A 23,846-nucleotide genomic window follows, 5' to 3' on the forward strand; every position below is an offset into this window, starting at 1 on the left:
TTTCAACTAACTTTATTTGTAAGTCACGTACAAATATATACCCCCATACTTATCGCATCCCCCTCCCCTCTAACGCCCACGTGTTGCAGCCTTGCCAAGGAATTCTGACTCCTTATCAGACAGATTTAGAGACGCCACGCTCACACACGTGGAACCAGCCCTAAGAATCATTTCTGCCTCCATAATCTCGCGTACAAGCTGTTCCCTATGCCTGGCTCGGACAACGCAAGATTCGAACAGTGGCACGCAGCCGCAGTCATGACAATGAACCGACAGATGGCCATCCCGGTGGTTGCTAACATTTAATCTATGCTCCCTTAACCTGTCGTTAAGGCAACGTCCGGTCTGGCCGATATACTGTCTCCCGCATGACAACGGCACCTCGTACACAACTCCCACCGCGCATTCCACAAAGGGCGTGCGATGCTGTTTTCCACACAACACCGGCCCTTTGCGGTACGGGTTAGTCATACTGCACAGTCGATTCATTTTGTTAGGAGCACATAGTACCACTCTCACATTTATCCGACCGGCTATCTTCTTGAGACGGTGCGATGTGTTGTGCAAGTACGGAATTACGGCTACTTTTTTCTTTTCTGTATTCCCCTACATGCACTTTTCAACGTTTAAGTTCTTGAGAGAACCCTCAGCTACAGAAACAAGAACAGCCGCAGGGTACCCAGCTGCCAGTAGGCGTTCCGATTGTTCCTTAAAACTACTCTGTATGGTGTGACAGCAGGATCTACTCAGGGCGTTCTTAAAACACATACTGGCAATGCCTCGTTTCGTCAATTTAGAATGCGCCGAATGAAAGGGTAGCAGAGGCTTGTTTGCCCGGGGATGATAAGACCAACACACATGCTGCTCAGATAGCGTTAGGGAGATATCAAGAAATTGTAGCACCTTGTTATGTGGAACTTCGTGCGTTAATTCCAACGGGTTAAAACATTGCCGAAACACGTTTAAAAGCTTATCAACTGCCTCAGGGAATTTAGCAACGTTGTTGTCAAAGAGAACTAAAAAATCATCAACGTACCTAAAAATCTTTACAACGTGCAGACCCTCTAGGCGGTCTTCGAGGCATCTGTCAAGGTGGGATAGAAACAAATTGCTTAAAACCGGCGCCAAACATGACCCTATGCATACCCCTTGTTTCTGAACATAATATTTTTCATCCCATTCGGCGATGGTTGACTGCAAATAGAAGCCTAACAACTCCAAAAATCCAACAACCGTGACATTTGCAGAATTCTGAAATCGCACGGCTCCAAAACAATCAATGCTTTCCTCAACGCAATTCATGAGCATCTCTTGAGGCAACGAATAGTACAAGTCTTTGATATCAACCGAGCAAGCTAAGAAGCCTTTGTCAAAATTCTGTTTTAGGAAATCTATGATTTCATCCGAATTCTTAACCATGAAAGGGTCGTTAATATTTAAAAGGTTAAGTTTCTCCTGCAGAAACAGTGCGACTGTCTTCTGCCAGGTACCATTTTCCGAAATGATCACTCTCAACGGGCACCCTTCCTTGTGGCTTTTAGCAGTGAACATGACTCTTAGAGAACCCGACTTGCTTTTCTCGACGCTTTTTGCTAGCCGACTCAGATTCAATTTGCTGCACAATCTCTGGCCCTCTGATTTCAGCTTACTCAACGAAACATTATCGCGCGGACGTAAAACAGAAGTGATAGCCTCAAGGGCTTTTTCTCCAAAATGCGCTTTCGTCAGTACAACAAACCCACCTTCCTTGTCAGCTGGGAGCACTGCAAGGCTACGTTCCCTCAGCGAAGCCGCCACTTTCGCTATAGGCACACTCGACACAACACTACTGTTCCTCATTAGCACATCTACGCCTTCTGAAATGCATCTGTCCACCTCCGCTTCTGGGGCATATCTTGAGACCTGCCGAACGAGTGACAGCAGCTCCGGAGCTTTCATTTTCGGCTCCACGGCAAACTTCGGTCCCAGGCTTAGCAGCTGCTCCGGAGCTGCTAAGCTCCGGAGCGGCTGTCACTCGTTCGGCAGGTCTCAAGATATGCCCCAGAAGCGGAGGTGGACAGATGCATTTCAGAAGGCGTAGATGTGCTAATGAGGAACAGTAGTGTTGTGTCGAGTGTGCCTATAGCGAAAGTGGCGGCTTCGCTGAGGGAACGTAGCCTTGCAGTGCTCCCAGCTGACAAGGAAGGTGGGTTTGTTGTACTGACGAAAGCGCATTTTGGAGAAAAAAGCCCTTGAGGCTATCACTTCTGTTTTACGTCCGCGCGATAATGTTTCGTTGAGTAAGCTGAAATCAGAGGGCCAGAGATTGTGCAGCAAATTGAATCTGAGTCGGCTAGCAAAAAGCGTCGAGAAAAGCAAGTCGGGTTCTCTAAGAGTCATGTTCACTGCTAAAAGCCACAAGGAAGGGTGCCCGTTGAGAGTGATCATTTCGGAAAATGGTACCTGGCAGAAGACAGTCGCACTGTTTCTGCAGGAGAAACTTAACCTTTTAAATATTAACGACCCTTTCATGGTTAAGAATTCGGATGAAATCATAGATTTCCTAAAACAGAATTTTGACAAAGGCTTCTTAGCTTGCTCAGTTGATATCAAAAACTTGTACTATTCGTTGCCTCAAGAGATGCTCATGAATTGCGTTGAGGAAAGCATTGATTGTTTTGGAGCCGTGCGATTTCAGAATTCTGCAAATGTCACGGTTGTTGGATTTTTGGAGTTGTTAGGCTTCTATTTGCAGTCAACCATCGCCGAATGGGATGAAAAATATTATGTTCAGAAACAAGGGGTATGCATAGGGTCATGTTTGGCGCCGGTTTTAAGCAATTTGTTTCTATCCCACCTTGACAGATGCCTCGCAGACCGCCTAGAGGGTCTGCACGTTGTAAAGATTTTTAGGTACGTTGATGATTTTTTAGTTCTCTTTGACAACAACGTTGCTAAATTCCCTGAGGCAGTTGATAAGCTTTTAAACGTGTTTCGGCAATGTTTTAACCCGTTGGAATTAACGCACGAAGTTCCACATAACAAGGTGCTACAATTTCTTGATATCTCCCTAACGCTATCTGAGCAGCATGTGTGTTGGTCTTATCATCCCCGGGCAAACAAGCCTCTGCTACCCTTTCATTCGGCGCATTCTAAATTGACGAAACGAGGCATTGCCAGTATGTGTTTTAAGAACGCCCTGAGTAGATCCTGCTGTCACACCATACAGAGTAGTTTTAAGGAACAATCGGAACGCCTACTGGCAGCTGGGTACCCTGCGGCTGTTCTTGTTTCTGTAGCTGAGGGTTCTCTCAAGAACTTAAACGTTGAAAAGTGCATGTCGGGGAATACAGAAAAGAAAAAAGTAGCCGTTATTCCGTACTTGCACAACACATCGCACCGTCTCAAGAAGATAGCCGGTCGGATAAATGTGAGAGTGGTACTATGTGCTCCTAACAAAATGAATCGACTGTGCAGTATGACTAACCCGTACCGCAAAGGGCCGGTGTTGTGTGGAAAACAGCATCGCACGCCCTTTGTGGAATGCGCGGTGGGAGTTGTGTACGAGGTGCCGTTGTCATGCGGGAGACAGTATATCGGCCAGACCGGACGTTGCCTTAACGACAGGTTAAGGGAGCATAGATTAAATGTTAGCAACCACCGGGATGGCCAACTGTCGGTTCATTGTCATGACTGCGGCTGCGTGCCACTGTTCGAATCTTGCGTTGTCCGAGCCAGGCATAGGGAACAGCTTGTACGCGAGATTATGGAGGCAGAAATGATTCTTAGGGCTGGTTCCACGTGTGTGAGCGTGGCGTCTCTAAATCTGTCTGATAAGGAGTCAGAATTCCTTGGCAAGGCTGCAACACGTGGGCGTTAGAGGGGAGGGGGATGCGATAAGTATGGGGGTATATATTTGTACGTGACTTCCAAATAAAGTTAGTTGAAAGTGCGCTCCGTGTTGTCTCTCCTCTTCTCTGTCCTTGTTTTTATGCGCTATGAATTTTTCGTCTAAGCATCACCAACTAGCCCAGAAATCCGTACTCGTGAACTATATTTCTTATACATCGGGCTCTTTGTGTTCCTCCAGTGACCCATGCTACATCGCCTCCCTCGTTGCCAACGCCAACTGCCGAGCTCGGGCACTGTCGTTTTGTATCCGACACAGACTCGTTCCACAAGAAGTGAAATGGGCGTTAGGTGGTGTCGCACCTTCTACGGGACATTGTGCGCGAATGAGCAGAATACTCAGGTCAGAATGGCTACATCGTGCACGCATCTACAGACGTCTTCTGACCACAAGCCTTCAAGATCCAATGGAGACACCGGGTGGGAACAGGGCCTTGCGCTCGTTCTTCGCCATTGTGGACAGCAGCACGGAATTCCTTTGGCAGCAGGTGCTGCAGCAGCTACGTGCGGACCTACCCAAGAGACCCACAGGACAAAGGTGCGTCGTGAAGACTGTCGGGGATGCGGAACTGTCGGATGACCTCCGGGACGTGCTAAGCCTGGGACCGAAGTTTGCCGTGGAGCCGAAAATGAAAGCTCCGGAGCTGCTGTCACTCGTTCGGCAGGTCTCAAGATATGCCCCAGAAGCGGAGGTGGACAGATGCATTTCAGAAGGCGTAGATGTGCTAATGAGGAACAGTAGTGTTGTGTCGAGTGTGCCTATAGCGAAAGTGGCGGCTTCGCTGAGGGAACGTAGCCTTGCAGTGCTCCCAGCTGACAAGGAAGGTGGGTTTGTTGTACTGACGAAAGCGCATTTTGGAGAAAAAGCCCTTGAGGCTATCACTTCTGTTTTACGTCCGCGCGATAATGTTTCGTTGAGTAAGCTGAAATCAGAGGGCCAGAGATTGTGCAGCAAATTGAATCTGAGTCGGCTAGCAAAAAGCGTCGAGAAAAGCAAGTCGGGTTCTCTAAGAGTCATGTTCACTGCTAAAAGCCACAAGGAAGGGTGCCCGTTGAGAGTGATCATTTCGGAAAATGGTACCTGGCAGAAGACAGTCGCACTGTTTCTGCAGGAGAAACTTAACCTTTTAAATATTAACGACCCTTTCATGGTTAAGAATTCGGATGAAATCATAGATTTCCTAAAACAGAATTTTGACAAAGGCTTCTTAGCTTGCTCGGTTGATATCAAAGACTTGTACTATTCGTTGCCTCAAGAGATGCTCATGAATTGCGTTGAGGAAAGCATTGATTGTTTTGGAGCCGTGCGATTTCAGAATTCTGCAAATGTCACGGTTGTTGGATTTTTAGAGTTGTTAGGCTTCTATTTGCAGTCAACCATCGCCGAATGGGATGAAAAATATTATGTTCAGAAACAAGGGGTATGCATAGGGTCATGTTTGGCGCCGGTTTTAAGCAATTTGTTTCTATCCCACCTTGACAGATGCCTCGCAGACCGCCTAGAGGGTCTGCACGTTGTAAAGATTTTTAGGTACGTTGATGATTTTTTAGTTCTCTTTGACAACAACGTTGCTAAATTCCCTGAGGCAGTTGATAAGCTTTTAAACGTGTTTCGGCAATGTTTAACCCGTTGGAATTAACGCACGAAGTTCCACATAACAAGGTGCTACAATTTCTTGATATCTCCCTAACGCTATCTGAGCAGCATGTGTGTTGGTCTTATCATCCCCGGGCAAACAAGCCTCTGCTACCCTTTCATTCGGCGCATTCTAAATTGACGAAACGAGGCATTGCCAGTATGTGTTTTAAGAACGCCCTGAGTAGATCCTGCTGTCACACCATACAGAGTAGTTTTAAGGAACAATCGGAACGCCTACTGGCAGCTGGGTACCCTGCGGCTGTTCTTGTTTCTGTAGCTGAGGGTTCTCTCAAGAACTTAAACGTTGAAAAGTGCATGTCGGGGAATACAGAAAAGAAAAAAGTAGCCGTAATTCCGTACTTGCACAACACATCGCACCGTCTCAAGAAGATAGCCGGTCGGATAAATGTGAGAGTGGTACTATCTGCTCCTAACAAAATGAATCGACTGTGCAGTATGACTAACCCGTACCGCAAAGGGCCGGTGTTGTGTGGAAAACAGCATCGCACGCCCTTTGTGGAATGCGCGGTGGGAGTTGTGTACGAGGTGCCGTTGTCATGCGGGAGACAGTATATCGGCCAGACCGGACGTTGCCTTAACGACAGGTTAAGGGAGCATAGATTAAATGTTAGCAACCACCGGGATGGCCATCTGTCGGTTCATTGTCATGACTGCGGCTGCGTGCCACTGTTCGAATCTTGCGTTGTCCGAGCCAGGCATAGGGAACAGCTTGTACGCGAGATTATGGAGGCAGAAATGATTCTTAGGGCTGGTTCCACGTGTGTGAGCGTGGCGTCTCTAAATCTGTCTGATAAGGAGTCAGAATTCCTTGGCAAGGCTGCAACACGTGGGCGTTAGAGGGGAGGGGGATGCGATAAGTATGGGGGTATATATTTGTACGTGACTTCCAAATAAAGTTAGTTGAAAGTGCGCTCCGTGTTGTCTCTCCTCTTCTCTGTCCTTGTTTTTATGCGCTATAAATTTTTCATCCAGGAATTCGTTACATGAAGGTTCGCTACATCCACGTTTAACTGTATACAAAGTATATCCTTTCATATCTGTTTTCACACTGTGCCTTGTGAGGTTCACAACATTGCTTTACCCCCTTCTGCGATAAGCTTGGAGGCGCTTTAGAGGCGCGTTGCTGCACATGTTTACATATTTTTAAACCACGACTCGCAGTCGGCTGCACTATGGCTCCATGTGTCTGACGAGTACACCTGCATGTGCACGCTGCTCTTTTTCTTTGAAAGCAGTTCTGTAAGCGTTTATTAATGTATAATATACGGGCTCTACGTTGCAACTTTGTCCATGTAGTAACGAGAAAACGGGCATTTGACTAATCATTTATTCAACGAAATCGACATTCTTCACAGCACGCCGATGTTATTGTTTCCCCTGTCCGACAATATGGATAGCACGCAGGTAATTTCACTTCAGACTTCCTGGCTGTCCTGAAATGGGGTTAGCCGCCTCACTACTGCGGCAGTCAAATAAAAAAAAGGCGGCAGTCGTGTCGTGAGTTAATGTTCTGTCGTGTGTCGTATGCCTGTCCTGATTTTGTTGTTCCGTCCTGTAGAATTCTTGTCCTGTCGTAATCCTGATGTCATCAGTAGTTGCCCATGGACAGAATGTTATTGCATATTGTGAAGAGTAGCGTAAATGCCAGTTCTGCAGTCACTACGGGAACGTTTGTTATTTAGAAAATTCACTTTAACGTTACGACTTAAATGTTTGACGTAACAGATGGCTCTATTGTAGCAACAGGACGTCTGTTGTCACAGCAATTTTTCGTAGCACAACGAAAATTCTTGTTAGGTTTTTTCGGTATTCCTGTTGTGATTTTAGACTGGGAGGTTTTATTTAGTTGAACATCACAGCCACATTTTCTAGTAACGACCACTTGCTGTCGAAGAAAACACTCACATATTACGAAGGACGACATGGCGAGTAGAGAGAAACCCGCCGCCGGTTTCTCAAAGCACAATGAGGTGATGTACACGGTTGGGAGAGCAGCGTAGCCGTGGAGGCAGTTAAGCGTAAATATTAAATCTGCAAAGGAAGCCGTTCTAAGAATTAGGTGTTGCTCTTTCCCGCTACCCTGTTTGCGACACCCTGAGGCCAATGCCCCGACACTGTGAACCACTGTGAACAGACCACTGTGAAAAGACTTCTGTGAGCAGAGGTTGGTCGACGAAAAAACTTTTTAGGTCGAAGCGACCTGCTTTCGTTTCTTCACGCATTTTTCTTTTATACTCCAGTTATGGTCAATCTTTCGCTTCTTTTTTCAAAGACTGTGTTAGTTGCACTTGCCGCTCATTTGAGGCGTTCCTTTTAATAGTGGGCTATTTTGCATTGCAGGGGCGGATTTCCTAGGATGCACCAAATCAGGTGCAACAAGTTGTCCCGAAAAGTTCAGATGAGTGCACTAGGGTAAAACGAGCCCGTAGTATAAGCAGTCCTAAGTGTTGTGTAACTCATCAACAGAAATTGGTTATACAGTCAAACCCGTTTATATCGAATTGCAATGTGCACAGCGATTAGTTCGATATATCCAATATTTCGATATAGCCGAACCCACCTATAACGAACTCATTGTTACAAGTTCGCAATCCCCGGGACCCCCCCTACCCCAGCCCAACACCACCACCACCAAATGCAAAAACGAACACAGTAAATTAGCCATTACCATACCCAAAATAATCTATTTATTGGAAGTATTAAAGCTACTTTCCTCCTGAACTGCCTACTTTGCAAAAAAAAACGGTGCTTTTTGTTTTCACTTTTGTTTAGGCGGCTTCAACTAGCATAGCATTCCCTACACGCAACATTGTTAGCACCAGTTCAAGTCCGCGTCCTCCAAAGTTCGAGCCCGCGTCCTCCAAAATCTAAGAAGCATTGGTGGAGCACATCGACTGCCGAAAGCGTTCCTTTATAAGCATCAGACGGCTTTCACTCGCGACATCATCGGGAACGTGGGGGAGCTCTTCCCACAGTAAACCGATGCTGCTGTCTTGGTCCGGAGTCGCTGACTGCGCGGGTTCCGACGTGAGTCCCGCGCATCGGAAACAGTAGTTACGGAAAGTGTCTGGCGTCAGGTCGTCCGTGCGAGGCGCAGTGTCTCAGTCGCAACTCTTGCTCCGTGGTCGCGGCCAATCCACATCTCAATCGCCGCTCTGAGGCCATGCATTACTGCGGTCATTCTAGGCGCGCAGAGTTCGATATATCGCATGTGAACTTCGTTATAACGAATATGTTTCCCATGTATTTCGCAAACTGAATTATTTTTGTTCGATATATAGCATAATTCACTCTTCCGGGTTCGTTATAGCCGGGTTTGACTGTAGATAAGATAATTTAGCGCTGCGGTTTTGTTCACACCTGCTGTACACAATCCAGTACATGTGAAGGTATCTTGAATTCACTTAATTTAAAATAGCTTTTTAACCATGCCACTCCGACTGTGCAGTGGGAGTGGCATCGTTGATAGGCATCGGTTCCCCAAGCGAGAGAAAAGGGTTAATAGCACTATTTTTCGACGTTAACGAGAATAGATGACCTGTTAAGAGCAGTTTATCTGCCTTACCCTTGAAGGAGTACTTCGCGTGAACTGTGGACTTTTTTTATTTTGGGTCCTCTGCATACAATAATTAAATAGGCCATGGAAACAAAACAAACGTTCGGGCAATTAAAAACTGCTTTCTCCAGGTACAAAGAAAGACACAATTTTATCGTAAACCTAAAGCAAACAGATCTATAAGAAAACAGGCGAAGCAGTGGTAATACCCCAGGAGCCTTGTGGTGGTGTCTCGATCACGTCACAATACCTTGTTTTGTTTGATGGGTGATCACCGAGTAAAACACCCTTCAAGGACAGAGCGATTATAGTGAGGCCCATGGATTTCATGTATGATGAGGCGAGGTAAATTTTATTTCATTTTGTCGTTTGTACCTCGAAGGGCCGACGATAAAAGCTGCATAGAAGCATCTTGGCAAGGCTGTCAGCCCAATTCAAACTCAATCAACACAAAACACATCAAGCATTTTGTGACCCATACAGGAAGCTCGAGACACGTTGAAAGGATTTTCAACAATGGGGGATCTGTTCCGTGCATTTCTTACGCCTCCCCTGGTCGTCAAACATTTATTGTTATATAAGTGTGATATTGGTTATTTTTAACACTCCAAAAGACAAGGTGTTCGATATTATACTGCTTAGAATTTAGTTCATGCCTCGTCAGCTAACAGTATCAACCCCTGTTCGTGGTGCTGAGGGCTGCAATTCCTGAAAATTCCGCCATTAGACACGCTAAAAGCATCCGGCCATACCGTTACAATAGGCTAACGTGTGCGTTTACGTCAGTGAGGATAACTTTGCGACGTTGACGACAGCCACCTAAACTTAGAATCAGTGCGGGTGCGCTGCACTATTCCAACAGAGTGATTACGCTGTGGAAAGATTACACTTATTGGCGGAAGATATCCAGTTTTTGATTTCACAGCAGAGCAGTGTTTATGAGAGAAGCATTGTGGCGGCAAAAATGAAAAATAAATTATCTAGAAAATGTGTTTCCCATCACCGCTAACTGTTTCTAAAGTGTCTACTGTCTTTCAAGGTATAGCTGTAGTCGTCTTTACGTAGCTAATATTTACGCTTTCAGTGGCGGAAAGAACTGTGCATTAACGAGTTATTCTTCTTCACTACAGTTTATAATTTTTGTTCGGAGGCTGCTTGCAAGTTTTGGGAGTGTAAGTGGCCCGTGCTATTCTACCAGCCGTAAAACAGCCGACTTAAGAATGGGTGTATCATGACGCGCAGTCGCCATTGATAGAGTAGTGAAGTTTTGGGGCATTTATTATAGGCCTTTCCTCTCATCAAATGCAGTCATAACAGTTAACCATCAAAGATCACACGGCTTCAAGAAAGCCTCAGTGAAATGCTCCTAATAATTAGCAGTACAATTTTCCATCAGCATAAAAGACAATAGTAGATATAATACGTACAAATGTCGCTGCTTGTCAGGTGGTATAGCTCGTTGAATATCATTGGTGGCAGCACCAGCAAAGCCGTGCCCATATAGAACAAGAAGTCAAAGACGTAGTTTGTGAGCCAGTAGAGCCATGTGCTCATGCCCGAGATAATGTGCAGGTGTTTAACCTGTGGACAGATGTTGCACCATTACACTATCAATAAGTTTTACAAACCGAATTCATGCACAGCAGCACTTCACAGCTGCTCATCGCGCAACAACTCATTTTGGGATGTAAGTGTAAAATTTATTTGGCATATTTCTTCACTCAATCCTAACCAAAGTCATAAATTGTAGAACATTGGCGGGACTGAAACGGGTCGTCGTAAACGCTGTGCCGCTGGTTTTTCACCTTACCTTCCTTCCTCCATTACTTGTCTTGATACGCATTCTTATGGATCAGGGAACGATTAATTTCTTATTAAAGCGAAAGCAGAGATCTCCCATAGGGAAATAAATCATGAAACATTTTCTGTTCTTGCAATTCCCAAATTGCTGTCTCAGACATGGATCGAAAATTAACCATCTCATTCAAGTATTCCGCCTGTTTCCTTCGCGATTTAATGATATACGAGGACAAGCCCAGCAAATGAAGACTAACGCATTTGTTTCTGTCACTTTCTCCACTGGCCCTACTTTAGGACGCAGTGCTGCTGCCAACTTAGAAGCTTATCACAGAAAACATTTCACAGTAAGAACTTTCAACACCTTTGTGTAACTAACTCCTGCGGTGTTTTATTATTTCTAAACATTTACACCCATCTAACATCGATTTGCGTTTTATAATTTGGCATACTCAACCAGCGGCCTCAAAAATTAATACATATCATTTAGATCGGCACAACAGTTTGAGAACCCAACCTTGAAATATGAAACATAACATCCTGATTGTAGTACACTACTTTGAGAAATGCAGCCGCGTGTTAGGCACTACAATGTGGCACCTGGATTCATAGTATGCCTGAGGTTTTTTTTGCTGTGGCGTTGCTCACGCAATGAAGTAAATGTTTCTATTCACAAAAATTACGGATGTTAGTTTGAATATTTTGAGCCTGTTTTGTTACCGCCTAGATGCAACAATGCAAAAAACGCACCTGCAGAGCTCTCTCAGCGGTGGGGAAGAGCACAAAGTTGCTGCACATCAAGCTCGAGCATAGTGGAAAGAAGATCGACTGGAGAACCTTTGGAAGCAGGTCTTGATACACCCTCTCCCTTGCATACGAGTCCGTAGTCGCCGTAGAAGCAGCGTCTGTCGTGCCATAAGACGACACGTCGAAACTGAACTGGGCCTGCTTCATTTTGGTGACGTTCTGTAGTCGGGCGTTGTTGTACAAAGTTGTGAGCAGAACAGCCATGTGCTGGATCTCCCCATTGTACCACAGAATTGTCCTGCAAGGCAGCGTGGTTTTACGGCCGAATAAGCATGGTCCCAAAGCTTTTTTTTAGATTAAAAAGACGAAACTCTAAACAAAAGTAAGGGAATGTAAAGAGCCTGTGTGTTCAAAACTGAGGCGTTATTTTGTGTGAAAATATGTGACGAAAAGCATTAGGCTCAGCAAAAAATGCGGCTGGAAAAGTAATCTCCATTTTCAAGATGTATACCTTACCAAATATTTATACAACTAAGTTGAAGACCGATTATTTGGACTCGCACGGGGCAAGAAAATGTCCAACAAATGAGGCAGTCCGAAAAATGAAATGTGCACCCTAAAGGTTTATTGTCCTGTCGCCGAGAAGTACGCCTTATAGGTATTTTCGAAAAATTAGGCATCCGAAAAGTCGGTCGTCAGTTGTATGAGTATCTACTTGTGCAGAATTGGCACTAAGAATAGCGGATAGGCGTTTAATCGCCTTTTATGCAATGTCCAATTGAACATCTCCGCACACCTGTTAGTGAGAAATTCCGAGATGTAGTTTTTCTTATTTTTCATGAAATAAAATCAAAGATACCTGGCCGCTGTCGCGCTCAGTTTGCTGGTACCGGAGCACTACGGCACGGGACCGCCCAAGTTCAGGAAGAACTTAGCACTGTCTCCACCAGGCTTCTTTTGGGAAGGTACTCCTGAACCTAGTTCGCCATGCACGCCAAGTGACTGTCAGATACCCTCACCCCCTGGCATTCACGAATGTCAGCTTACTGGAGAAATATGCTAATGGACTATACTAAGCATATTTTGTGACATACACTGCGATTACCAAACCGAGTTTAATGTCTTCTGTAGCCATGGGGTCAAAGAGCGGGGGGTTTTGTTGTGACGGAAGTCCAGCCTGTTGGATGGGTACACCTGCTGATCGTCACATAAAGCACATGGAGGAAGCAAGATTCGATTCGGTATCGTTTTGAATCTTAAACAAATGAACTATCATTGCTCTAAGCATAGAAAATGCGTGCATGATGGAGTAACTAATAATGGTTATGTCATGGGCCAGGCTACGAACACATGTTGCAGTATGATAACAAGTGCCATCTCAAACGCTTAATAAACAGTTAAATAAATCACTCGTACATTCTCAAGTTTCTGAGGATCGAACATTCGGCCAACTAACCAATTACGACTGATAAGACTAACATGAATGATGCTGGTGTTTATTTTCAGAGAACAATATTCGTCGTCAGCCAATTAGGAAACTGTGACTAATCTCTGCCGTTGTAGTAGAATATCTGTTTTACCAGGATAAAATAGAAAATCAAGTAATGATCAAACGGTAAAATCATCTGAATGAAGCTAAAACCATTAGATATGAGATTATATGTAAGCGCGCCGGGATCGCATACGGGAGCAGAAATTTTATTTTTAAAAATAGCGTCCCTGCATGGTAATGGCCTAGCTACCAGCTGTATTTTTGAAGGTGGCCTTTCCCCGGATAATAGCAACTTCGTATGAGATGTTATGAACCCCACCACGAAAACAGCATTGGATACGAGATGGCACGTTGCCGGGAGAGAGATGCTGCAACTTGAAATGTTCATAATACAAACATCTAAGGAAGTGTCGAGGGAAGGTTACCAAATATCAGCTTACTTATTCACTTCTAATAAACCCATCCTCCGCTTCACAATCACTTCCAGCATATTCAAGTAGCTTGAGCTTGTAATTCGAGGTAGAACATTTTTGTAACTTAAAGTAGTTCTAACAGCTATTGTGGAAATGAATACCGTGAGTTCTTGCTCGTCTGTTTGGATACATTTATTCTAATTCAAATTGTACTAATGCAGACTGAGCTATCACCTTAAATGATAACATTGCACGCATCCAGACAATATAATGGGAAGGATGGGTATAAGCACACGTTCATGGGTGGTAATATTTCTTTACATTGTTTTGTTGATATTGGGCAATAAGCGCTGAAATACGAAATGCATCGAACTTTTACGCCATGAAATAACTTGTCACGTTTACGTTAGTTTTGATACTACCACTTTTCTACTAGACCTTTCAATATAATTAGCTGAGAGACGCTGACGTAAAACAAATATGCTAGAATTTTTTAGCAGGTAAGGTCCACTTGCCTTTAATTCGAACAAATTAGGGTAAAAAATGGGTTTGTGGAAATCAGATATCCACGTTCCCAAAGATTAAAATCTTGTATCGGTGGCGCGGTTTTCTTAATCATTAGTATTATGGCCATATGTATGGTACTGTTTGAAATTAAATCAGCAAGAAAGGCGGGTTGGCAAAGTAACTGCAAATTTTGCCGCAAGAATACAGAGGTATTCAAAGAACGAGCATAGATTGTACAGCACTTAAAGGCCGCCATATGGACTTAGCTACTCAAACAATGTCAATTCGCTTGATTGAATGTTGCGTTACCCGGTTTTCTTGGTAATCTGGACACCAAAATGCGTGTGGAACACGTAGGTCCGAAGCGTCTCCCTGCCCATATCGAGCAATCGCGTCATGATGTTGACGCCAGTATCCCAAGCCTTTACATCGAAGTAATTCTTGGCAAAGATAGGCTCCAGATGCTCGTCCACAAAGAACTGTTCAGTGTCGATCTGCTCGAAGCCCTGCAGAATATCGCGACTCACATTACAAGGTATTTGAAACACTCACGCAACACGAAAACATATAAAAGTAGGTTTTCAACATCAATTTTTTCATGCAAATATTACACGCCTGAGGGCTGCGGGAATGAAATTTATAGGTCTTCACCCGTGGATACAAAACCAGCCCAAGCTACCCACTCTCCTAACACCATTACTTCTCAGTTTCATTCTCGAAGCCATTTAGTTTCTCGGAGTAAAGTCAAAGTAAGAAAACAAAAACACAAATTATGAGTTCTGCGGTGCGTTTATGATGTCCCAACATTTTTTTCTGCAGACTGCATCGACTCTGTGTTCCACGTTTTTGTATTTTTGTACTTGTTTCCCCTTACCAGGAGTTGCACGGCCCACAGATCGCAGGTGAGTTGTACTCGCGTCTTTTCTTTCTCCTAGATTCTTTATATTTCTCATATTCCCCAGCAGCACAAATTTACACTTAAAACACGGCTGCAAGCGCGACTTCCACACCTCCCAGTGTTCTAGAACTCCGATGTTACGGGTGACTCTCTATGGTGAATTTTGTGCCACAATCACAATACACCTGGATCGCTAAACAGATGTCGAGAAAATGGCTACCGAGCTACTTTCTTCACAACAGTTTGGGTACTGGGCACGACACGCTTTGCAGACCAAGTGTACAAGACAGTGTAATATTTTACACTTGCGTAGATAAAGTTTGAAATATTCTTTATCGCGAAATTATTGTGGTCAATACACAAATAGGTGTATAGACAGCCATGCGCATTGCGACATCTTTAGGATTTATGTTTTAGCTTAAGTAAATGGCAAAAACTTTCACAAACAACATGTTTAATACTTCAAAACGTAGTCGGGTATGGACACGTGGTGTTAAGTTGCGCCATCACATTATTCTGTGCGTGTGGTTGACTAGCGGGATTAACCTGTGATTGCAGAGTTTTTATTGCATTAACGGCATTGACATATATTGAGAACTTTATTAAAATGTGTTATTTCTATCAAAATCCGCATGGGCCTTGAATCCTCTATGTAGACATTATCCATTCTTCCAATATGCCCCAAAATCAGTTTGAAATGTAACAGGCTTCAAAGTTAGGAAATCCTTTCTAGAAATCTCTTTCAGCATATTTCACTCATTCAATGCATTTTTAAGATTAGCTAAAAATCTACTCATATAATTGTACTCCCAAAACTTCGATTCTCTGGGAAAAGCCGTGTAGCTGCGCGGTTTTAGCAACTTTGGGCCTTTGCACTAAATTAGGGGTGTAATTGAAAACACTCTCGCACCACCTTTAAAGGAGCCATGGAGCAAAAACACAAGTTCGGTTCAGTCAAAATATTGCCTAGTTAGAATCATACTGACACCACTTTTATTGCACACTTCACTCACATAAGCTGTATAATTAGGAAAAAAGGTAATGGTTATGCCACCGACCAGCTTATTTTCCGCAATAGAACCTGCGACTGGCTAAGACTGGCAAACGCAAACTAAAATTATGCAGGGCTTATAAGATTGCCGCACAGGCTGTTTGAGCTGGAATGTAGAAAGCTACGAGAATGCTCGTAAACATAGAAGCACCGATGTGAACTTATGTTTGTACTGGGCGTGCTATGCTAGTTTTAGCTCCACATGCGTCCGCCGCTATGGAGTTGTCTTGTATGAAGCTGGCCGGTTGGCGCAAGCGACCTTGTCTTACGTGACACTGTTTGTCGAACGCACTCAATCTTTCACGGAACGATTAATTTCTCTGCGACAAAAAACAAGCCACGTGGAAAGGCGGTTCAAAACGAAGCAACGGCGGACAACGGTGTGCTGCTGAGTATCGCCGCGCCATCTGGGAGGACTCACGGTAAGCAAGGCTACAGAGTCGCGCCCGGGCTGAAGCGAGCAGCCTGGCGCTCTAGCCCGGCCTTGGCACAGTCTAACGGAACACTGGAAGTTCGTTTGAATACCCGCCCTTGTGGCTTCATCACAGACCTCACTAAAACACAATATTTGGCGGTAAAATAAAAATTTTGACCTAAATTGATTATTTTTTTTGGTGAATACGCCATTGTTCGAAGCCGGACAAGCACAGGGACAGTATAAAACAAAATCTTTCGGATAGAAAAACTTGTATTTTGTCTACATGGACGCTTTAAGGGGGTTCTGATGCGGAAATTCTTACATATATTGAAAATCGGAGAGAAAACTAAATAAGAGAAAGAAGTACGATCGTATAAGTAGTTGAACTTGAATCGCGAAATTATTTCGGTCAACACAAAGTACGGATTTAGACAGCCATGTGCATAGCGACTTCTGTTTCAATCCCGATTTTGCATAAAGAAGTTGGAGCCACAAATAAACGGGGAAATCGGCGTATTCTATGTGACATTTTCACACTGAAGTTTCCATAAACTCAATCATAATGCCAAGCAGAAGCACAATTATGTGCCGCTAATGCACTCTCCGCCCTTATTCGTAATATTGAACGCACCTAAACTCTTTCGAGGCACGGTGTTCCTGCTTGTATGGGTATTTTAATGTGCCAAAACAGTATAGGCGAACTTCCCCAACAATGTGTTTCACTTACGTGCTGGAAAAATATGTTGCAGGGGCCGTACAGATATGCTCCTATACAAAAGCTACAAGGCACCGGAAGAATGGGAACCGGAAGTACAGGCTTCTAAGGAAGGCTGCCCGGTTTCACCACCGTCGCGAACAAAAATGTGAATGCTGAGCCCCAGGTCACTTAAGGTATTCTAATTTTTTTGCGCCCTTGCAAAGTTAGGGCTGGTGTCGAAGTTTACTTGAAGAAATAACTGGCGTCATTTCTGGGGCAAGTAATATTGAGTTACAAGACAACCTCGCTGTAACTTAACAGGCACATATTGAGAAGCAGCTCTTAGTACACACACTCCGTGCATTTTTAATAATTTTTTCTCGAACAAATACTCCCTGAAAACACATGGACAATTGCTAAATAGGGCATAGACATTCTGCAGCTCATAAAGGCAAATATAGTTTCTAAAACAGCTCCCCCTTCAAGGTTCTGGCCATTCTATAATTTTGATCGGCGTCAAATGATCCTATGTCACCAGTATATACCAGGAAGCTGTGAAAGGAAAGAAGAAACACTTCGGAATTCAGTGGGGATACCATCGCCAACTCGACGACATCCGAGAAAAAGTAGTTGAGAGTGTCGCCGGTGTGCTCGACCGCTCCGCCACTTCCCATCACGGCCAGGTACTCCAGGAAGAAGAGGAGAGAGAGGAGGAGCGGTGGCATGACCCAGCTGAACAGCACCATCTTCTTCTCGCGGCAGACGTGGATGGCGCGCTTCACCATCACTGCTCTCACGCGCGAGTGCCAGGACGGCTCGCTTGCCGTTGTACGCGCCAACATACGAATCACGGCATCTGCGGTAAGATACACAAACGTGTCTCATGTTCACTCCTAGGCACCGAAAAAGTGAGATCGTAATCAGGAACCTCGTAGCTGGTGTGCTAGGGTAATAAAGCTTCCACACTTGTGTGGAAACAAGGAGGAGTCCTGTATAAATTCAATGGCTTATAACCGCAAGGGCACCCAAATGCCATTCAATCGTTTTAACATCGAAGATCTAATTAAGCTTGTTTCGACGTGGAGCGTTGCCAGAAAACTCAGAGCAGCTGTGCGCCGTCTCGCGTTGCTTAGCAGCCACCTGCGAGAGCACGGAGCCACGTAACCTCATCGAATCCCCTCGCGCCTTCCAGTGTCTGAGGCACGTGTCTGCTCCACTCTCCTCTCCCCGAGCCACGGGCGACAAGCGTGACGGCGGAGCTTCGCCGTCACGTCACAGGCGAGTAATAGCTCGGAACAGCGGGCACGGCGACAGATTTCTGGCCTCCTCTACTCCGTGCATACGTGCTGCTCTGTGCGCACGTATGTAAAAAATGTGCGCAAATTGGAGTAGTGGTGCCAGGCTACTCAACAGCTAAACTTGTGATCACTTAGCTTCCCCTAACCTAGCTTTGCCCTGAATCAGATTGACACGGTAGACAATAACATGTGCGTCCACATTGTTGCCGCTGTGATGTCTAGAGGCGCGACCGGAACGGAAATGAGATTTTCCCAGCCACGCATAAACTATCCAAGACTGAATACAACTTTTCAAACTCTACCATAACCTCGTAAAACCTAGAAACGACTTCGTCGACGCTAGGATTACCTCGGAAAACTATGAAAAAATTCAGCCAAGCTTAGCATAACCTCGAAAAATCCAGAAACAACATAGCCAATCCCCCATAAATTCGCAAAATGTAGAAACGACTTAGCCAAGCCTACCAACACATTCTCAATACCAAGCATTACCTCGCAAAACCTACAAACTCATCCAAGCCACGTAAAAGCGAGATGATCACTAGCTCGTCTGTTGACTGCAGCCTTCCACCACCACTGCAAGTTGCCAACATTTTTTTAGATATGACGCATCTCTTGCTCTGAGGCATGTCCCTCCTGCGTCGTCGTTGTCGCGCCGTCCATCCGCATCACTCCTCCGTTCTTCTCTCCGACAGTTGTGCACAACAGCTGTGCGCAACACTCTCACTCCGTCTCATTATCACAAACATCAGCTGCGTGCGCGCTTCGCTCGCTTCGCTCTGCTGCCGTCGCGCGGCGACGCGTGGTGTGCGCAAGTGCGCGCATGCGCGACTCTCCTCCGTTGTCTCCTCTCCTTCAAGCGCTATGAATATAAAGCGGGTATCGCGCTGCGGCGGTTGAGTCAAGCGCTCGCTCTCGTTCGACTCGGTGGGGGCCAGTGCCGGTAAAACACGTGTACACTTTCCTTTCGCGTATGCATGTGCATGAAGAATAAAATTACGCCCACCTTCCCGCGTATGAGAACACTCACATGTGATGGAAATGCATCATACGCGTTCACAACACGTTTCACCCGATTTAGAGAATCAACCCAACGAAAACACCAATTGAACCCCTCGATGCGTCGCATCACACCAAGGTTCCCTCGTGGGAAGATGGGCGTAATTTTGTCATTCGAAAAACCCCTAACATTGCATGATAAGAGGTACCATTTAGTTATGGCCTCATGTTAAAAGTTATTACAAAATTTGTACATAGTGAGATACACTTACTAAGCAGCACAGGTCTCGGCAAACTTGCTCTTGGCATTTTCATTAAAAGAGTGCGTGAGACAATTAGGCATGGCAAGCCAGCAATGTCGAAACTAAAGTAGCATGGATATAAACAGCATTCACGCTATGGGGCACGTGCACTTTAATAAACTTTTCCATACACTGTGTCATAATGTGCTGCTATGGCAGAGCCAACTTGTGTTGTTGAAACAAGAAATCCCTAGAAATCCCTCTTCATTTAGATTGTAGGTTTACTGGGGCAGCGCTCCAGCCTATGCACTCATTTGGAATGGGACTGCCCGCTGTAAGGCTACTAACAGTGTCTACGACAACTGGAAACACCTTCAATGACTTTCCCATTTAGTTCTTTGTTAATCCCTATCATGGGAGCTTTTCTTATGCCTGTAGGGGCTACGCCCCGCACATATTTCTGGAATAAAATCACCTTCATATTTCTATATAGACGACCTCCATTCTGAGGAGGATTGTCCTTCGGGCAGAGAGAAGAGGGAAAAATTCGGCCTGGCTGTATATTATTAAATAAACAAGAATGGGTAATAGTGATCCCAGGTATTACCGGATTACTGATGCTTTAGGAATTGGTCAGGGGAGAATAAGTGTAAAGGTGGGAAGAGTCCACGGAGAAGTTGGTTGTACATAGTGATCAGAGCATTGAAGAAAGGAGACAGAAAGTTGCTAAAATATCGTAGCAAGACTGAGCGTGCGAAACTTGGAAGAGAATGGTGAAGCGTAGTTGGATATAATAAGTGGAGGGCGGTGGAAAAGGGTATGCGAAATTTGGTATTGACTGGTTTGGAGAATAAGGTGGGAATAATTGTAGAGAAAGAGTGAGGTAGACGGATGAAGAGGAGCGAGAACGATGAGAACAGTAGATGGGACATCTTTAAGGTAGCGCACTTAAACACAGAAACTAGTGAAAGAAACGACAAACCACAGCGCTGACTCACAACTGATTTTTATTACAACAGACGCACACTTAAATACTACAACCCAAACCAATGTGACAAGACATCATACATACATAAAACATGACAGGCATGAAACAGGCTGTGTGGATGAAGGCGCGTGATATATTTTACGTTACAAAGCGATTTAAAAATCCAAACTCACTCTCATGTAAATGGATCGACGGCACACTAATTTTGCTCGAGAACAGTAGAACAGCGGTGCTGGGATCTGGAGCACTACTTGGGAGGGGCTAAACGGGTAGAGAAAGAGTGTCATTGAAGTGGGGAAGTTGGTAAACAGAGATAGGGAGAGTGCAGAAAATAGGGGATGGTGATTGGTGATGGTGCAAAGATTACTACATGGGCGGCGACAGTAAGCCTTCGCGTCGGCGACGCAAACTGCATTCTTCCCGGCAATGGCGCATATTTGCTGCTTCCGAAGCACGCATCTCTCGATTCTGGCATCGGCACCGCTAAGCCTCTGCTCGGGCAGCTCCTTTACATGCAGCGGAAGTCGCAGGGTATCGTTCGTCTCAGGAAATGATCGCTTCATCGTCGAACGCACGACAGCACGCACTACTCTGGAGTGCACTTCCAGCGCGTCGCCATCGCCCAGCATGTTTCCCGCAGCCTCGGCATACCCCCTGCCCCTCCCCATATGCCATACTTCCCTGCTCTGATTTCCTGCTCTCTCTATTTCGTCTATTATGGTTGGTTTACTAGATTCAATGATGCAGACGGCGACGTTGAACCACTGGAGCGGGCGCTTAAGGGCTGCGCTCTCAACGAATAGAGCAAGAGAGCACAAGAGACCGCGGGCTGACTGTCAGCAGCAACATAGGCGTGCTCTTTGCAGACCAGTGTAAGGGCTGTGTTTGTATGCGACATCTGGATCTCAACATTTCTTCAGAAAGCAAACAACAAAACGGAATGGAAGAACACTTAGGCGAACTAAAAAAAAGCAGGTGCTACGTTCATTTGCACGCCAGTACTACAATTAACTATTTCAGGCGCTTCAACAAAGATAGCGTGTAATTATTCTGTTTAAGAAGTGCTCCAGCCCCTGTTTTTTATCTTCGGCACTTTTGCGCATGAGTCATCACGCTAATACTTCAGTGCACGTTTTTGTTTTCTTTTCTTTATTATGCAGGTGTTCTTTGGAAACGCGACTGGGCTAGTAATTTCTACTCTTTTTAATATTGCTTGGCATATCATTATCCGTAATCCGCTGCCCATTACGAACAGTCGAGTAAAGAAAGGAACAATTGCAATTTGGCGATTGATATTTCCTTGCTTCATCTTGGACATTTGCGTTGAGCGTATAATTTTTCGCGTTAATCTTTCATTTCTTCCTTCCATATTGCTTGTAGAGTTTCCAGGGCTTCATTTTTGGGCGTGTAGGGTTGAACATTCATTCTTACACTACGCGAAAATTCACCCCTTCCCACAACTTTCTTCAACAAAAGTATAATGCTTTGCAAGGTGCCACCTACCGTCCGGAGAGAACGTGGATCCCTCACTGTAGCCGGTTTTAAACTTGCTGACGTGGTGGTGCACGTGGTGCTCTTCCCCTACGCGGACGAGGACGTCCTCCAGAGAAGTCATGCTCACGCCCACGGACTCGATGTGGAGGCCTGCACTGCTATCTTCCAGCTCCTGCATTCAGTTGTAAACCGCAACGAAGTTGACACCGCGTAAAAGATAAACACTCCTGACAAGTTTAACCTTGTTACATACATCAGAAAAGACAACAAGTTCCGTGCTACATACGCCACCAAATGGTCGCTATGAATGTAAACAATGTAAAACCGTGGACGAGGTAACAATCTCACAAGCAGCATTTTAATCCAAATGCTCAATATTGTTGTGTATGTTTCATGCGGAATGATTACGGCACAATGACTGCGATGGCTTCCCCATACATACATAAATATATATATATATATATATATATATATATATATATATATATATATATATATATATATATATATATATATATATATATATATATATATATATATATATATATATATATATATATCGAGCGGCCCTGGCTACCACCCCCAAGTGCAGGAAACAAGAAATACTGTAACATAAATACACGAAAAAGTGGTGGGGAAAAAGCCCCACCGTTAGCGTAGTGGTCCTCGCACCAGACCGGTGGTTGGAGGTCGTGGGTTCGGATACCACCCTGCGGGAATTTTTCACGACTTTCTTTTTGACTAAAAAAAATCTTCATCTGTTTCTACCATCAACCACATTCCCCCCTTTGCTTTCCGAGGTTTTCTTGACTGCCAACCCTTATGCCATATATATATATATATATATATATATATATATATATATATATATATATATAGAAATAAGGGTTGGCAGTCGAGAAAACCTCGGAAAGCAAAGGGGAGGATGTGGTAGATCATTGAAACAGATTAAGAATTTGGAAAGAAAGAAAGAAAGTGAAGAAAAAATGCCCGCCAGGTGGGATCCGAACCCACGACTTCCAGAATACCGGTCTGGTGCGATAACCACTACGCTACCGGCGGGGCGATTTTCCCATTCACCTTCTGGGGTATTTATGTTAGGTATGTTTGTTTCCTGTGCTTGGGGGTGGTAGCCAGCGCCATTCGGACTAATCGGGGTGAAGGGGACCTTCTTTTTAACCCCCGGGTCGTGACTCGAGTGTCTACGACATGTCCAGAGTGGTCGACCAGCTTTGAACCCTCTTAAGCTCCCTTTGGCAACAAGACTGCCAGAACAGAGGCCCTCGCTATGCATGTAGCGAATCAGAATAGGAAATGAGGGGCTCGTTGAAAATAACACAGAAATAAGGGTTGGCAGTCGAGAAAACCTCGGAAAGCAAAGGGGAGGATGTGGTAGATCATTGAAACAGATTAAGAATTTGGAAAGAAAGAAAGAAAGTGAAGAAAAAATGCCCGCCAGGTGGGATCCGAACCCACGACCTCCAGAATACCGGTCTGGTGCGATAACCACTACGCTACCGGCGGGGCGATTTTCCCATTCACCTTCTGGGGTATTTATGTTAGGTATGTTTGTTTCCTGTGCTTGGGGGTGGTAGCCAGCGCCATTCGGACTAATCGGGGTGAAGGGGACCTTCTTTTTAACCCCCGGGTCGTGACTCGAGTGTCTACGACATGTCCAGAGTGGTCGACCAGCTTTGAACC

The 23,846-nt window shown here is 44.9% G+C and overlaps 2 protein-coding genes and 1 pseudogene across 2 annotated transcripts in view; all 3 read right to left on the reverse strand.

The window, feature by feature from the left end:
• Positions 1-11,912, reverse strand: part of LOC144168175 (phospholipid-transporting ATPase ABCA3-like) — a 48,922-nt gene extending 37,010 nt beyond the window's left edge. Inside the window, exons 1-3 of the mRNA XM_077697211.1 lie at positions 11,652-11,912; positions 10,532-10,685; positions 7,454-7,579 (exon numbers count right to left, since the gene is read on the reverse strand). Coding sequence (XP_077553337.1) covers positions 7,454-7,579; positions 10,532-10,685; positions 11,652-11,912 — 541 coding nt within the window. The remainder of the gene's footprint in view (positions 1-7,453; positions 7,580-10,531; positions 10,686-11,651) is intronic.
• LOC144170910 (uncharacterized) lies at positions 70-4,342 on the reverse strand (annotated as a pseudogene).
• Positions 11,913-14,365: 2,453 nt separating the features above from the next.
• The window catches only part of LOC144168177 (phospholipid-transporting ATPase ABCA3-like), a 42,327-nt gene continuing 32,846 nt past the window's right edge, over positions 14,366-23,846 (reverse strand). The window contains exons 6-8 of the mRNA XM_077697212.1: positions 22,155-22,317; positions 17,721-17,980; positions 14,366-14,566 (exon numbers count right to left, since the gene is read on the reverse strand). Coding sequence (XP_077553338.1) covers positions 14,366-14,566; positions 17,721-17,980; positions 22,155-22,317 — 624 coding nt within the window. The remainder of the gene's footprint in view (positions 14,567-17,720; positions 17,981-22,154; positions 22,318-23,846) is intronic.

The sequence above is a fragment of the Haemaphysalis longicornis genome, unplaced genomic scaffold, assembly GCF_048455015.1.
Source record: "Haemaphysalis longicornis isolate Haplotype H1 unplaced genomic scaffold, Haemaphysalis longicornis Haplotype H1 scaffold_2, whole genome shotgun sequence".
Lineage (NCBI taxonomy): Eukaryota > Metazoa > Arthropoda > Arachnida > Ixodida > Ixodidae > Haemaphysalis > Haemaphysalis longicornis.